The 16,234-nt window shown below is 43.9% G+C and overlaps 1 protein-coding gene across 3 annotated transcripts in view; it reads right to left on the bottom strand.

Moving 5' to 3' along the window:
- TSNAX (translin associated factor X) overlaps window positions 1-14,607 on the bottom strand; it is a 46,374-nt gene extending 31,767 nt beyond the window's left edge. The window contains exons 1-5 of one of the 3 annotated variants that reach the window (XM_037895242.2): window positions 14,289-14,443; window positions 10,909-11,036; window positions 9,773-9,880; window positions 6,609-6,723; window positions 4,002-4,132 (exon numbers count right to left, since the gene is read on the bottom strand). In XM_037895242.2, the coding sequence (XP_037751170.1) occupies window positions 4,002-4,132; window positions 6,609-6,723; window positions 9,773-9,788 (262 nt within the window). In that variant the 5' untranslated portion in view covers window positions 9,789-9,880; window positions 10,909-11,036; window positions 14,289-14,443. Of the gene's footprint in view, window positions 1-4,001; window positions 4,133-6,608; window positions 6,724-9,772; window positions 9,881-10,908; window positions 11,037-14,288 lie in introns of all 3 variants that reach the window. The other 2 variants (XM_037895241.2, XM_043543296.1) reach the window with 2 other exon arrangements.
- Between the last annotated feature and the right edge of the window lie 1,627 nt (window positions 14,608-16,234).

Below are 16,234 nucleotides of genomic sequence, written 5' to 3'. Positions count from 1 at the left end.
GCTTTGGTATGAGCTGGAGTCCAATTGCATGCCTCATTTTTCTTGAGCAATTTGTACAAGGGGGCTGCCTTTTCTGTATATTGTAGAATAAGTTCCCTACAAAACCCTGTCAGCCCCAGAAAGGATCTTAGACGGGTAACATCAGTTGGTAAAGGCAGCTTCACCGTCTCCACTGGATTTTTACCCCTGGCATCAAAGGTGATACTTAACAAGTTTACAGAATCCTGTACTAGCTGGGCATTTCTTTCATTAATCTTTAGCCCTACCTGATACCATCAACACCTCATCCAAGACTAGGTGGTGTTTAAAGTTCTGTGTATGTATTAATATGTCACCTGCATATTCAGTGACATTTCCATTCCACTGTACCTTGCCCAAGACTTTGGTCACATGCACATGAAAAATACTGTGGCATTATGTTACCCTTCAGGGACCCTGGTACAGGTAAACTGTTCTCCCTGGAACGTGAACACAAATTTATACCAACACTCAGGGTGAAGAGGGATAGCACAGAACTCCTTTGATAGATCCAGAACACTTGGCCCTCTGCCATTACATCTTCATATTACACTATCATGGGTGCTGTCACTGAGGTGACATTATTTAAAGCACAACAGTCAATAGCCACTTTCATTCCTGTCTTTCACTTACAGTGACCTTAGATGCTACTTGTAATTATAGCAAGTTTACAGATATTTCATACAAAAATGGGATTTTTCAAGTTGGCAATGTCATCTCTTTAAAATGAACTACACCAATTCACTTCTCCCCCTGCCCCCAGAGATTCTCCCAGACCCAGAGGGTGTCAGGTTTTCTCACTTGCCTTCTGAGCCTCTGCTGTGGGGTCTCCAGTATTCTGAGCTGAGTGAAATTTCTCAGTCCTTTTACACCTAGAATGCTCCTGGAAATTTATATGATCTGACAGCAATATGGAGCAGAGCCTTTAAATGCTGTGAACACTACAAAACTATCTATAAGAGATGTAACTTGCAGCATCCAAGGCTTGGAATATGAACCAAAAGGGGATCTATGAATTTCATAGGTTCTACTGGCAAAGTTTGTGTGTTTCCATCAGGCCTCAAACTGTTCTGTTCATACTTGATACCAGGTTATAACCACCTGACAACTGCATTGAAGGATTCACTGATGTTATAAGCACTACCTTAACTCAAAAGGCAACTTACATATCCAAATAAAGATTTCAAATAAAAACAAAATATTCACAATACAGTCAACTCACACTGTTCACAATTTCTTTGAGCATTTACTCTGCAACACTACAAAGCAATTTATAAACTTTCTTAACGCTAATTAATCTTCATTGGCTCCATAGGACACTAAACTACAAGTGGCATTAAGATACACAAACATACACAATGCGTAGTTTCTACTAAAAGTCACGTTCACCTTTTAATTGGATTAAAACAAATATATAACTGGTAAAGAAACAGTGACAGCCATGAATCAATGAAGGACTGCAATATGGTGTAGTGCTGATGTATGGATGTTACAGTGCAGATGGTCCAAGTAAGGATGAATTTTAAGTGTAACTATAGTTTGGAATTACACTGACAAATGAGCTGTAAATTCATGAATAAGTATGCATTCACAGCCTTGACTTGGATGCAGCAAGTTACATCCCTTATAGATAGTTTTGTAACTTGGGGGAATAATATAACAACCGTAACTTTAAAGATTTTTGTTTGCTAACTACTATAGTCATTCAGGGGCACCTTTTTAACACTCCTTACTCAAACAAAATTCTCACTGATGTCAAGGTGAGTTTTGCCTGAGTAAGGAATGACAACTGGAACCCCGACGTACTGATTAATTACTCAAGATTTCCTTTAAATAAAGCTTGGCAAGCAGGAGGCTTGGAGTATAATGGCTGATTTTTCTTGTGAGATGCAATAAAGTAGGCATTGCAGCTGATGTTAGGTAACATTCAGGTTGTGCAGATACACTGGTAGTTAAAGTCTCTCAAATTTTTTTTTTTTTTAAATAAATCTCAGCAAATTCCTCCTTCTTTCTCTACTACTTCTGCCTGTTATTTCTGCAAATGCACATATCTGGAAGTGTTAATGACAATGAGAAATGCTTTCTTAGCCCTAGAAAATGGAGAAACATCAGAGCAGGCTGAGTGTGATGCTGGGCAAGGTCACAATTAACATGTTTACCCATGTTATATAAAATGGTGTAGTCGGGGACTCTAACTTGTGCAATGATCCCCAATAGATTTTGTAAAGAACACAATGTAACCCCCAAGTGCAGAATCTGAGCCTAATTTGCAAATGTAGATACCCGGTCCCTAAATTAGAATACCCAATTATAGATTTAGACTAGCATTTCTCAAGCTGGGGTTCCTGGACCCCTGTGGGTCACCGAGCGCACTCCAGGGTGTCTGTGGGCCCTGTTGATCAACTCCCGCTTATCAGGCTCCCTGCCTGCCCTGGCTCTGCACCCCTCCCGGAAGCAGCTGGCACATCCCTGCGGCCCCGGCGAGGGCAAGGGGTCTCCGCGCGCTGCATCCCACTCCCCACCCCCAAGCACCAACTCTGCAGCTCCCATTGGCTGGGAACTGCGGCCAATGGGAGCTGTGGGGGCAGTGCCTGCGGGCAGGGGCAGCGCGTGGAAGACCCATTCCCCGCCACACCTAGGAGCCACTGCCAGAAAGATGTGCTGGTTGCTTTTGGGAGCCGCCTGAGGTAAGTGCTGCCCGGCCGGAGTCCACACCCCTCACCCCTTCCCACACCGCAACCCCCTCCCAGAGCCTGCACCCCTCAGCCCCTCCCGCACCCAAACTCCCTCCCAGAGCCTGCACCCCCTCCTGTACCCCAACCCCTGCCCCAGCCTGGTGAAAGTGAGTGAGGGTGGGGGAGAGTGAGCGACGGAAAAAGAGGGGGATGGAGTGAGTGGGGCACAGGAAGAGGTGGGGTGGTGCCTTTGGGGAAGAGGTGGAATGGAGCTGGGGCCTGGGGCTGAGCAGGGCGGGCTTGGGGGTCCCCAAAAATTTTTAAATCAAAATGGGAGTCCTCGGGTTGCTGAAGTTTGAGAACCGCTTTTTTAGACAATCAAACTGGAACTTAGGTACTCAGAAAAAACACTTTCAAGTAAGAGTACCAATACAAGCACCCACATGAAAAAAGGGGGGGGTCCACAGTTTTTTGCTAAACCTTAGACAGGTTGAAACAGCAGGAATAGGGTTTTGTTTGTTTATTTGGTGTTTTTTTTAAAAAGAAGTCTTTGAGGTAGTGGCCTCTTTCGAAGCCCAGCAGGACACTGAATTCCAAAAGTTCCAAATGCAGTTGGAAAAATGCAAGATGGCTGGATTGGTGGTGAGGTGCTTCCATATCGGTCCCGGGACTGCAGAGCACTTGAGAAAAGGTACACATATTTGGGAAATCGAGTCTAGGGAGGAGCCAGAAACTCCGAACAACAGAAAAGAAAGAGATTGAGTGCACCGACTGGAGACCCAGAAGTGGAGCAGTACTGATGCATCTACTAAAGACCAAGTGATGTTTACAGCCCAAGAGTTTCTGTTGATCACTACTGCCACACACACTGCCTAAATACAGTTGTTTTGCGTGTGAGAGAAGGATATAAAAAAACTGTGGAGAAACTCAACATATTGCATCCATCAGTGTAGCTGAAATGTTAAGATGACCTTTGAAACTGTTTATAAAAAGGCTGCCATTTACACAGAGAAGTTGAAATGGATTGGGGGGGGAAGGGAGTTTGAATGGTTGCGCACAGTACAGAGTTTGTGCTTGATATTCATATCTATACAACATGTTTGCATATTTGAGTGTTATGAAATATAACCAAGAGCATGTTTTTTAATCTTCAAAAGGAGGAAAATCACAATCTGTGTTTTAAACTGCAAAGGGTGAGCCAAATTCAGCCCTTGTGTAAGCAAATGACTTACTGCTGAAGTAATGGAGCTGCACCTAAACTGAATTTGCCCTGATGTGTGTGCCCATCCTATTTGAATGTAGACCTACCTGGAGAGATAGCTCTGTGGAACTGATACATGTCTTCTCCTATCAGTTCTTGTGCTACTTGCTTAATTTTCTGTCTGACAGCTTCTAATTTGGCCTCAGATTCATTTAGTATTTCCTCCCCATTGGGGTCACTGCAAACACAGAATACAAATAAAATTAGAAAGTGACAGCTGTTAGAACATCAGCAAAGAGTTAAAAATACATACTTTATCTTCTACTAACCACCATATGTTTAATTAGTGCGGTCAAAATTAAGTATAATTTTGGAATGAGCCAAATTTAAAATGAATCTTTCTGATCCAGTGTAAGTAGGTACCTTTGAACTCCATTGTAGATTCTAAATAATTGCCCTTAAGATAATCAACCATTCAAACCCAGTCTGAATAGCGTGCTGCTTATTTCAGGCTGTAGCGTTAACTATGACTAAAGAAGAAGTAATGAGGAAACTCATGACAAGGCTCAAAATAAATCTGCAGAAAAGCCAGAAAAATCTGAGGAAGACCTCTCTCCATACACAAAATCCACCGCATTTTGCAATACATTAGATTAATATAGCACAAGGATCTACTTTATATATGTTTTTAGGCAGTATTTATGAAATATGCTACTAAGGAAACCTCTACAGCATCTTATCCACAACTATCGTTACATTAGATTTTATATACAGCATTTAAAGGACAGTTCATCTAGTGTACTTTAAAAGCCCCAACAATGTACACATTATTATAGGTTTACATCTCTTTTTAAATTACTATTTTGTAGATTTAGCTGATACAGTAAAAGCTGTGTTATCCAGCCCTGTACCAAGCAGAAAGTGATATAAATCGGCATTTCTAATCTTCACAGAAAGTCCGGTTTGTGCGGGGCCAGCAGGCTCCCTACCTGGCTCCTTGTGGCTCCCCAGAAGCGGTGACATGTCCCTGCTGCTCCTAGGCGGAGGCATGGCCATGAGGGATTCAGAGTACGGGGAGCTTGCAGGGCTGATGGTTGGGGTGTCGGCTCAGGGAGGGAGTTTGGGTGCAGGAGGGGGCTTGGGGCAGGGGCACGAGAGGGGTTTTGGGGTGCTGGATCTGGGGGGTGCTCACCTCGGGCAGCTCCCCACAAGCTGTGACCTGTCCCTGCTGTTTTAGGCAGAGGCAGTGCGCAGAGCTCCCGGAGCTCCCAATGGACACGGTTCCCAGCCAATGGGAACTGCGGAGCCAGGGCCCGGGGCAGGGCCTGGGCAATCATGCTTCCGCCTAGGAACAGCAGGGACAGGTCGCTGCTTGCAAGGAGCCACCCAAGGTGAGCGCCCCCCGGATCCAGCACCCCTAAACCTTTCTCGTGCCCCAGTCACCTGCCCCGAGCCTCCTCCCACACCCAAACTCCCTCCCTCTTAGTTAACCGGAATTTTTCACTTACCGGTACCCCCCATTCCCCAACATGACAGATAAAAAAAACCTTTTACTGTAGTTTGGTTATGAACAAATGTTTAAAGATGGCTAGAATTCTGAAACTGTGCTCTGTACTGAATAGTTAAGACAGAGAGGGGAAGGGAAGTACAGACACAGTACAGCAAACCACCATTAGTACACTACTAGAAAACAGGATTCCAAGATGCAAAGGAATCTAAAAGCTTACAAGGAAAATAGGAAGGATTGAACATTTAAGTACCTGTGCTGAGTCTACACACAAGCGTTTTTCCCCCTGAAAATTCCAGCGCTGCTATTCTTTGTGCAGCAACAGAGACAGTGCTAGTGCAGCAAAGGCTCTAGTGGCCACTAGAATGATAACCACTATGCTGTTGACCTCTGTTCAAAACAAGTCTGGACAGCATCAAGGTTAAAAAAATGGCAGCTGCCAGCACCTTACCTACAACAGTGCTCATACCATTACCACCACTGTGGAGCTGCACAGGTGATAACAACAGTGGGAAATTTTAGGGAAAAAAAGACGAGTACAGACAAAGCCCAATGTCTGAAATTACATATGTAATTCTCCAGATAAATCTTTTATACAATAGGCTGTGGCAAGCCTCAACTTTTTCCATTATTCTCCCACAGCACCTACTGCTTCCAATGATCAGGGCACAAAATGTAAGGCACCCTACAACTATGTATACAGACACTCCTTAAGTTCCAGCATGTATGGGGTTACAAGTAGAACCCAGGTTCCCTGGTCATCACATGGGTGATCTGGGGTGGGGCTATAAAAGAAACAGGGAAGCTATTTCAAAGGAGGCTACCTAGAACGATGCTTTCTTTCCTCTCCCAGCTTGCTGGAAAGGTCTCTGTTGGCTGTTACCAAGTGTTCCGTGTTACCCTGGCCCTGTTTTGGAATATTCTTTATGTTAATAAAGCCATCTCTAAGGAAGTGGACTTGACATGAGCTAGAGGCTGGTCCTTACTTTTAATTTCCCAACCGGTGCATGTGCCCACTGGCTTACATATCCTTTTAGAGGAAATAAAACAACACAGCTTGTGGGAAATGAACGGAGCCTATGTTTATCTTCCTTGATGTCTAGCTCAACAGAATATTGCATCTGTTACTCATAGATACAGAAAACTCTGCAAGGCAATAGTAAGTTTCTGGGTCAGCATGGAAATGGGAATTAATGTTGTGACTCACCTAGTAATCCTGTGAAGTAGGAATATTGTCCTTTTACTTTCAATAGTTATATCACGACTAAGTTTCACAAGCCTCTCATATTTATCATGTCTTGTGTCAAGCTCCAGTTGAAATGCTAAGAACAGAATGCAGATGATCACAAAAACAATTCTCATGTGTCGTCCAGTACAATAACATTAAAGTATTCTATTACTACACTATTTGTGTAACAGAACCATTTAATCTTCCATTATTTCACATTTGTATATAAAAAATCTAAAACAAAAGGTCACACCATTACAACGCTTTACTATATGTTACAGCAGGGAAAATACAATAAATAATACATTTTAAAAGGAGCAAAGGAAAGTCATTTTTATTCCTAATATACTAATTTATGGCCTGATCCTGCTGCCACAATGGAAGAGGAGGACCTTGTTTAGTTTAGCTTCATCATAAATGATATGACTAATTAGCTGCTGCACCCTTATAATGGGTTTGTACTAGTTAATCTCTGTTTCTACTCATGTCTCAACACCTCCTCCCACCACACTCACTCTTTGGAGGGTAGACACATCGGGAATACATGTTATGTCTGTATTATGAGTCTATGTGAACAGTTTGTTTAGAAATAATGACAATTCCTAAAGGATTAACTGTTACCTGTGAAACATTCAGAACATTTTGACTGTGGTAGAGAAACATTTTACAGTTCTCAGTTTCTTTCTTTTGTTGTTCATTCTTCCTTACCTTCTAATTCCTCCCTTTTTTCTGACAGTTCTCCTCAATTCATTTGTACTAGGGCTCTTACATTCTCTCTAGTTTGCAGCCACACACATACATTCAATCCCGCAGAGGGTGTCAAACATACTAATATGTGTGCCTCTTTCAATGTAACAAATTCATGATGAACAGCTGTTCTTCAGATTGGAGAGAAGTTAGATAGTGTAGGGTCAGCATTGGGATTAATGTTTATTAAATATAATGGACAACAAGAGGGCAAAGTTAATCAATTCCAAGAAATCTGATAACAGGGCATCTTTTCAAAAAACGGAGAATTTTTAAATGTTCCCCCTGCAAAGGTTAGTAAATATTTTACTAAAAAGATTACACAGAAAATGCAATTGTTCTCTGAATATTATTGTGCCAAATTTGGAGAGGACGGCTTTTGTCTATACTGAGAAAACATATCAGAAGACAAGTTAATTAAGGGTACATCTGCACTCCAGCTGGAAGTATGCCTCCCAGCAGAAGACAGATATGCTAGTTCTGTTCAAGTTAGTGTGCTAAAAATAGCAGTGTAGCCAGTGGTAGCATGGTCAGCAGCTCAGGCTAGCCACCTAAGTACATACGGGGTGGGGTTCTGGAAGGGTTTATACTCAGGCAGCCAGTCTGAGCTGCCACCTATGCCACCCCCAGCAATTTTTAACACGCTAGCTTGAGTAGAGCAAGAGCACATGTCTCTACTCGTGCTGGGAAGCACACTCCCAGCTGCAGCGTAAACATACATGCAACTTTGTGGTTCGACCAGTTAGCATGTTTCTAAACACAACTGTCTTTGTTCACACTAAAAGAAAAATCATGTTTAACACGGCTAGTTACAAAATGTTAATCAACACATTTCCTAACAGGATGCATTTTCCCAGACTAGACAAGACCTATAGTCAATTATTAAAGTGTGAAATCGGATTGTAGCTCTGCTTTAAATGCAAATCTCACCACAGCCTTATTTGTAGATTCATACCTGCATAATGGTATTATAGGGGCCTCAGGGAAGGGAAAGGTTTAAAGCATGAAAAACTAGAGGTCCTTAATATCAGAGAATTAACAGTGCACAAACATTAACAGAAAATACAAAGTTTAAGTTCACATGAATTATTTTTAAAGAATTCTAATCACGAATTTTCACACAATATAACACAGGATACCATTAATAATCATGCTACAGCTGCACCATAAAGTTTATTTTTATTTGTTGACATACATACAAAATATCTAGTTTTGGAAAAACAACAATATCAATTACTGACAATCAGAATTCTAAAGAAATCATAGAAACCGTCTCTAATAGCAGCTATGTGCTCCCAATAATGAAGTCTTGACTTTACAAAATCTTATTGACCTTAGTTATATTAGTCTTTTATCAATAGATAATTTTAGATCACGCCAAGACACGGGTATAACTTTCTGATCAGATAATTTATTTTCCATTGCTTTATTTACACACACACACATTTCTGTTTCCTGGTTTTTTTTCATGTTGCAATGACTCCCCTCCCCACACAATTATCCTCTGATTCTTCCCTCTTCACAGTGCTCACCCCTTAAAAGAAAAATGGAGGAACCTTGTTGAGATATTAAACCAGGGATCTGGATCACACCAGTGTGCTTTAATCAAGCCAGTTTCCTCTACAAAACCCACCTTGCAAGTGTACTAAGGCTTGTCGACATAAGAAAGGTGCATTTAAGGTGATTTAAAAAAAAAAAGAAGCAGTTGAACTAGAGCAAAGCCCTGTGTAAATACTTATTTTGGTTTAGTTTAAATTAGGAACAGATTTAAGGCTAAACCAAAATAAGACTCTCAAACCAAAATAAATGTCTACACATGAGTTTGCACCAGTTTAACAACTAAACAGGTTAAAAAATGTCTGCGTGTAAACAAGCCCTAGTCTCAAATAATTACAACTGTCTGCTGTGAGCAGCAAAGCTCTCCTTTCAAAGGTGATCAGTAAGATTAAGATTCTGTCATGGGTATTTTTAGTAAAAGTCAGAGACAGGTCATAGGCAATAAAAAAAATTCACAGAAGTCTGCAACTTCGGGGGGAGAGGAGTTGTTCTGGGGGCCGCTGCTCTGGGCCTGGCCAAATGCTCAGGCAGCAGTGTTCCCGCAGACAAGGCTATGGCCCTGCCTCAGAAGTCACGGAGGTCCATGACAGAATCATATCCTTACTGATCAGCAAGGAGTGCTGTGTCTCACCCTTCTCCTAACTAAAAAGTGACCCTATCATCTCTACCACAGCATTCTGCTGGCTTAGAAAGCGAGAGATCAAGTCCCAAATTTAGAGAGTCTCACTGATTTTAATTTTGCCTATGGACAGCTCTGTTTACCCCATCACGAAATATTTTATTTCCACTAACTTTTATTGCATACATTGTTATGATCTGGACTTTTAACTTTTACTTACACTTAAAAGACACCATCAAAGATGAAGACGAATTAACATTGTCTTTTTCATCTTTTCTTTGACCATGTGCGAAATTGTCATGCTTTCGTTTTCTGAACCCACCCGATCCTATAAATAGAACACAAGAAAAAAAATGAGAGATTTAAATAGTATTATTGAGTACCAGTTTTAAAACTGCTTGACCAGATGTCATGCCATTCATTTCAGGAGTGTTTTTTAATATATCCAATGTTGAATATTTTATGTCCATCCTTCCAAGTATCAGAGGGGTTGCCGTGTTAGTCTGTATCCACAAAAACAACGAGGGGTCTGGTGGCACCTTAAAGACTAACAGATTTATTTGGGCATAAACTTTAATCTGAAGAAGTGGGTTTTTTTACCCATGAAAATGTATGCCCAAATAAATCTGTTAGTTTTAAGGTGCCACAGGACTCCTCATCCTTCCAAGGTAAATATAATTCAACTCTATCCAGTTTACTATAAAGAATACTGTATGGGACATAAAAACTGAAGTCTTGGTTGCTTTGTGTAAACATTATGGGCTCCATTATGCTTCCATTGAAATCAATAGCATGCCTCCTCTTGATTTCAATGGAAGCCTGATGGGGCACCAAAAGATCTCCATCACTTTTAGTGGTGTTGGAGAGATCTCTCTCTCTCTCTCTCTCCCTCCCTCTACATATATATAGAGAAATAAAATTAGGCACGCACATGCGCAAGCACACACAGATATATATTATATAGCGAGATAGAGACAGATCTAGATATACACACACACATATATAAGGCCTGATCCCGGAAACCTTTAACCCACTAAATATGATGAGACTGTGCAGCTTGCAGGATTGATTCCATAGCTTGTAAAGTGTTTTGAAATCCTTCAGAATGTGTGGAACCATATCATTATCAAATTATTACCACTGTCGCACTGTGCCTCTTTCGCCAGAGAACTTTGGTCTTTGGAGAACAGAAGGAGCAATTTAAGAAGGCAATTATTGTTCAGTGTATTAATTTCCATCTCTTGTTGCTTCCCATATCAGCTCCCTGTGCTCTGGTCACTCTTAACCTTCTCTCCCCTCTCACTCATTTGTGTGATGTTTTCCCCTGGGCTGCTCTCTGGAGCTGAACCCACATACCTCTTCCAACACACCAAATGTCCTCACTCTTCTCTTTGAAATCCCTCCTCAAAATCCATTTCTTCTAACTTGTGTTTTACTACTAACTTCCACTTCTGTACTATGTGCTCCTCTTGTCTTCCCACCATCTGTGCTAGACAAAGCACAATTTAGGATTCACTTACTGCACAACACACATTGCCATATCTTCATTTTAAATTGTACCTCCCTTTCCTTATCTCCTTGCTTTGTAAGATATCTTAATTTTAATGTTTAAACGATTGAGGCCCAGATCCTACAAACACTTATATACCTGCTTAACTTTATACATGTCTAGTCTTGTTAATTTTCATTTTTCAAAAAGAAAGCAATTTTAAGTTACACACAGGATTTCAAATATTTTCAGTTTAACTGTTTATTATCCCAAACCAAAAACAGAATGTGGACATAGTTATTTTCAAGACAACGAAATTGAAAAAATCAGTATTTCCTTCATAACCCTGTCAGAAAATTAGTTCAGGATTCTGTTTTTCCTCTAACAGTTGAAAAGATCACATATATGACCTTTACAACAGTGCAGGGTGTGACGTTGCACTCCATATGCTTTATGAAAATACGCTTATGAATGTGAATATGATGTAACTGGAATATGCTTTATGCAAAAAGTCTCTTGTAAGGTATCATTACAAAGCTTGTAATCTACTGAGTGTGTTCATCCTATTTGTTGGCATGTATTATTTCTATGTCTGGAGTTAGGAGAATTAGATATAAACCTGTATTACTGATGTAAACATATTAAGTGGAAGTCATTAAAGGTGCTTCAGAATCAATGAACTGTAAATGGCCCTGTTTACTTGCAAACCTTCCTGTGTACATGTGGGCCAGCCCAGGAAGAATAGAGGCTGGGCTTCACAGGACATGTGATCATGTCACCTGATTCTGGAATCCATCTTAAATCTGGTACTTTTCCCTTTAGAAGGAAGGTTGTGGACCCAGAGACATAGGCGCCAACTTCTCCTGGCGCTGGTGGGTGCTCATGCTCCCCCACCCCAAATCCACCCCTGCCCCGCCACTCCTGCCCCCATTCCAACCCCTTCCCCAAAGTCCCCGCCCCAACTTGCCCCCTCCCTGCCCATTGGACTCCTTCCCCAAATCCCCACCCCCGCCTCTTCCCCGCCTCCTCCCGTGAGCATGCCGCATTCCCGCTCCTCCCCCCTCCCTCCCACAGCTTGTTACGCACAAGCGCTGGGAGAAGTGGGGACGTGGCACGCTCAGGGGAGGAGGCGGAGGTGAGTTGGGGTGGGGAGCTTGGCTGCCGGTGGGTGCAGAGCACCCACCAGTTTTTCCCCATGGGTGCTCGAGCACCCACAGAGTCAGCGCCTATGCCCAGAGAGACAAAAGATTCTCGCCTTGTGCCAAAGCTATAAAAGGGGGTGGAGCAGGACAAAGGCTGCCATTCATGAGAAAGCCCCTGCTTACCACCTAAGATGTCTGCTGGAACTAACAAGGACTGTACCAGGGGAAAGGATTGGGCCCAGACTTGGAAGGAGTCTAATCTGTGAAAGAAGCTTACTGGAACATCTTTGAGGGTGAGATATTACCTGTAATCAGTTTCTTCATGTATGAGGCTTAAACTTGTGTGTTTTATTTTATTTTGCTTGGTGACTTACTTTGTTTTATCTGTTATTACTTGAAACCACTTAAATCCTACTTTTTTATACTTAATAAAATCGCTTTTATTAATAAACCCGGCGTAAGCTGGGGGAGCGAAGAGCTGTGCATATCTCTCTATCCGTGTTATAGTAGACAGACAATTTATGATTTTACCCTGTATATGCTTTATATAGCGTAAAATGGATTTATTTGGGGTTTGGATCCCATTGGGAGCTGGGTGCCGGAGGCAGGTAACCTGCTAAGTAGTTTTCACTTAAAGCCTGCAGTTTTGGGGGGGCGGTCCAGACCCTCAGTCTGTGTTGCAGCAGGCTAGCGTGTCTGGCTCAACAAGACAGGGTTCTGCAAGTCCCAGGCTGGCAGGGAAAACAGGCTCAGAGGTAATTTCAGCACAGCAGGGATTGAAGCTCTGTGCTCTACTCTGAATGTTAGATACATCGCCCACCGCCAGCTACAAGAACACCACAGGCAACCCATAAAAGGGATGGTTAAACGTACCTACCACACAAAGTAAACCAGCAATCTGAATATTATTAAAAAAAATTATATTTCATTGAATTTTAGGTTTTTTAGCTCCTGACTCTATTCCACAGTTGAAGGGAAGTGATGGAAGTGCTTTGTATGGATACCTGGCCCAAAACAGAGCTGGCAGGAAGCATGCTGACACATTGGACTATGACAAGTTACGTCACCAGCACAAACACCACCCTCTTCTAAGGCCTGGTCTACACACAGATTTTTGTATTGGTATAAATATGACAGTTAGGGGATGAGATTTTTTCCCTGATATAATTATGCAGGTACAGCCCCTAGGCAAGATGCAGGTGCACCACTATAGTTTAGTGCCTTCATAAGCTACAGCAGGATAAGCACATTTATAACTGTGGCCACAGCTGGGGAGCTGTACTATTATAACTCTACCAATAGAGTCAGGGCTAGTCTACAGTGGCAGTGCTTTAACATGGCTTGTGTGGTCGCGGCAGAGTGGTGGAAGAGAGCTCTCCCAGCTCTGTCAAAAACAAACAAACAAACCAAACCACCTCCATGAAGGGCCTAGCGCCTCCCAGCACGGCACACTCCTGCACTGTCTACACTGGCGCTTTACAGCGCTGGAACTTGCTATGCTCCGGGGGAGTTTTTTCACAGCCCTGAGCGAGAAAGTTGCAGGGCTGTAAACTGCCCGTGTGGACAAGCCCTTAGAGCAGTACCACATGCGTGGGCAGACAAGCCCTGAAGGCTCAGCTTGGGGGATGAGAGAGCCCAAAAGGCGACGAGCCAAGCGGAAGCGTCTACACAGCCGCAGCGCAGGTGAGTGCAAAGGCCAGGGGAGGTGTTTGTACGGCCGGGTTGCTTCTTTGCGCCCTCTGAAGGTTTCCTCCCTTCAACAAGCGGCTTCGCCTCTTCTTTTTCGCGTGAGGCGCTCCGGCCCCTCGCACCGCGCCGTGCCCCGGTGGGCTGGCCAGGCCCGTGCAGCTCCGCTGAAACCAGACGCCCGCAGGGACTGAGCGGGAAGCGGCTTTTGCAAAACACTCACAGCCCTGAACGTGACCGGGGCCGCCCGCCAGCGCGAACCCGGGGGGTGGGGGCGGGACCCGGACCCTCACGGGCCGGGGCGCAGGCGGCTGCTTGCCCCGCGGGAAGGAGGGGACCCGCCGGGGGCAGCAGCTACGTCGTGATCCCGAGGACGGGGGAACCTCGGGCGCCGCCGCCAAGCCCTACCGCGCGGTCACCTTCTTTGCTGCTCATGTTCCCTGCGGCCCGCGGGGGAGGCGGCGGCGCCCCGCCCCTCACTCACTCTCACACACACACACGCGCGCGCGCCCGGGCCCAGGCAGCCGCTGTCGTGTCGCCGCCGCGAGTCTCGAGAGCTTCCAGCCTAACCCCAACCCGCCGTGAGCCCCGCTCTGTCAGGACCCCCCCAGCCAGGTGCCTAACGCAGGCGCCTGACACCATGCTCCCACTTGCGAGCGCCAACCCCAAAGTGGTGTCATCAAGCGGGAAGTGGTCAGAGCGGAGACGTCGCCGCGGAGGGAAGGAATCGGCCTCACTGTCTGCGAAAGGGTTAGGCCAAGGAAACTAGTCAGGTTTCCAAACAGGCACTCAGTTGATTCGCTAAAAGTAGTCCCACGTGCAGGACCCTCTCTGAGGTTCAATGAAGCCGGTGTGTTATGGGAAATGTAGTTCTCTGCTGGGAACGTGGTGAACTACCTGGGGGAAACGCCAGCAGCGCAAAATTCAAGCCTCGCATTTTCCTTTCTAGGCAGAAACTAGCTCAGGAATTCTCTCCTTCCAGGATAAAGACAGGCCCTGTCGCCTTTGCAACCTTTTAGTTCTTTAAAAAAAATCCCACGAATTAAAATATTTCACTTTTACCAAATTTTTTAAAATCACCTTTTTAAAAACCTTTCGTCTGCTTTTGCAAAAAAAAGAGACTTTTCTTTTTTCCCGAGGTACCACCAAATAAACAAATATAAAAACCCAGGGGAAAGCGAGAGTGAAAATGCATGCGTTGTGAAACACATCGCATCCTCACAGAAGATCCGGAAAACTGGAGTACTATTGATCATGGTTACTCTAACCCATAGGCCCCAACTCCAAAAAAATTAGCGGGTGCTTAGCACCCACTGGCAGCCAAGATTCCCCCGCCCCCAGCACCTCGCGTCTGCAGGTGACCCCCTCCTTCCCAAGCACCTGCTGCACACAGTGGAACAACTGAGAGGGAGGGCCTGGGGGAGAAGTGGGGACAGGACGCACTCGGGGAAGGGGGCAGGAAGGGCTGGAGGCAGGGGGAGGTCAACCCCCCCCTCAGGTGGAGAGGAAGTCGGCACCTATGCTCCATCCGCACTGTCAAATAACACCTGAGTTCTACCTGTGCAACCACCATGCAAAGAACTGCCTGAATGTCATCTGTGATACCAAACTCAGGCACGAGAATTTTCCAAAATATCTTAGAGTGGTTCTAGATCACAGCCTCACAGAGAACGAACTCTCAGAGGTGTCCCCAGCTTCTGTTTGCCAGAAGCTGGGAATGTGTGACAGTAGATGGATCACTTGATGATTGCTTGTTCTGTTCATTCTCTCTGAGGCACCTGGCATTGGCCACTGCTGGAAGAAAGGATACTCGGCTAGATGAACTTTTGGTCTGACCCAAAATGGCCGTTCTTATGTTCTTCTTATGAACATCTGGCAAAGACAGCTACCAAGTTAAAGGCTACCAATAATATAGTCCACAAATAAGACAAATAATATAATGCCACTATATAAATTCACGGTACACCTACAACTTTAACACTGCATGCAGTTCTGGTCACCCAGTCTATATCTAAAAGAGATATATTAGAATTGGATAAGGTACAGAGAAGGGCAACTAAAATGATTAGGGCTATGGAACAGCTTCCATCCGAGGACAGATTAAAAAGACTGGGACTGTTCATCTTAGAATAGAGACTTCTAAAGGGGGGATATGATAGAGGTCTATAAAATCATGAATGGTGCGGAGAAAAAAGAAAAGGAGTACTTGTGGCACCTTAGAGATTAACCAATTTATTTGAGCATAAGCTTTCGTGAGCTACAGCTCACTTCATCGGATGAAAGTGAATAGAGAAGCGTTAGTTACCCCTTCACATAACACAAGAACCAGGGGTCTCCCAATGAAATTAATAGGTAGCAGATTTAA

Source organism: Chelonia mydas, chromosome 3 (genome assembly GCF_015237465.2).
Source record: "Chelonia mydas isolate rCheMyd1 chromosome 3, rCheMyd1.pri.v2, whole genome shotgun sequence".
Classification (NCBI taxonomy): Eukaryota; Metazoa; Chordata; order Testudines; family Cheloniidae; genus Chelonia; species Chelonia mydas.
Note: the sequence above shows the minus strand (reverse complement) of the source record. Positions and strands in the feature narration are given on the sequence as shown.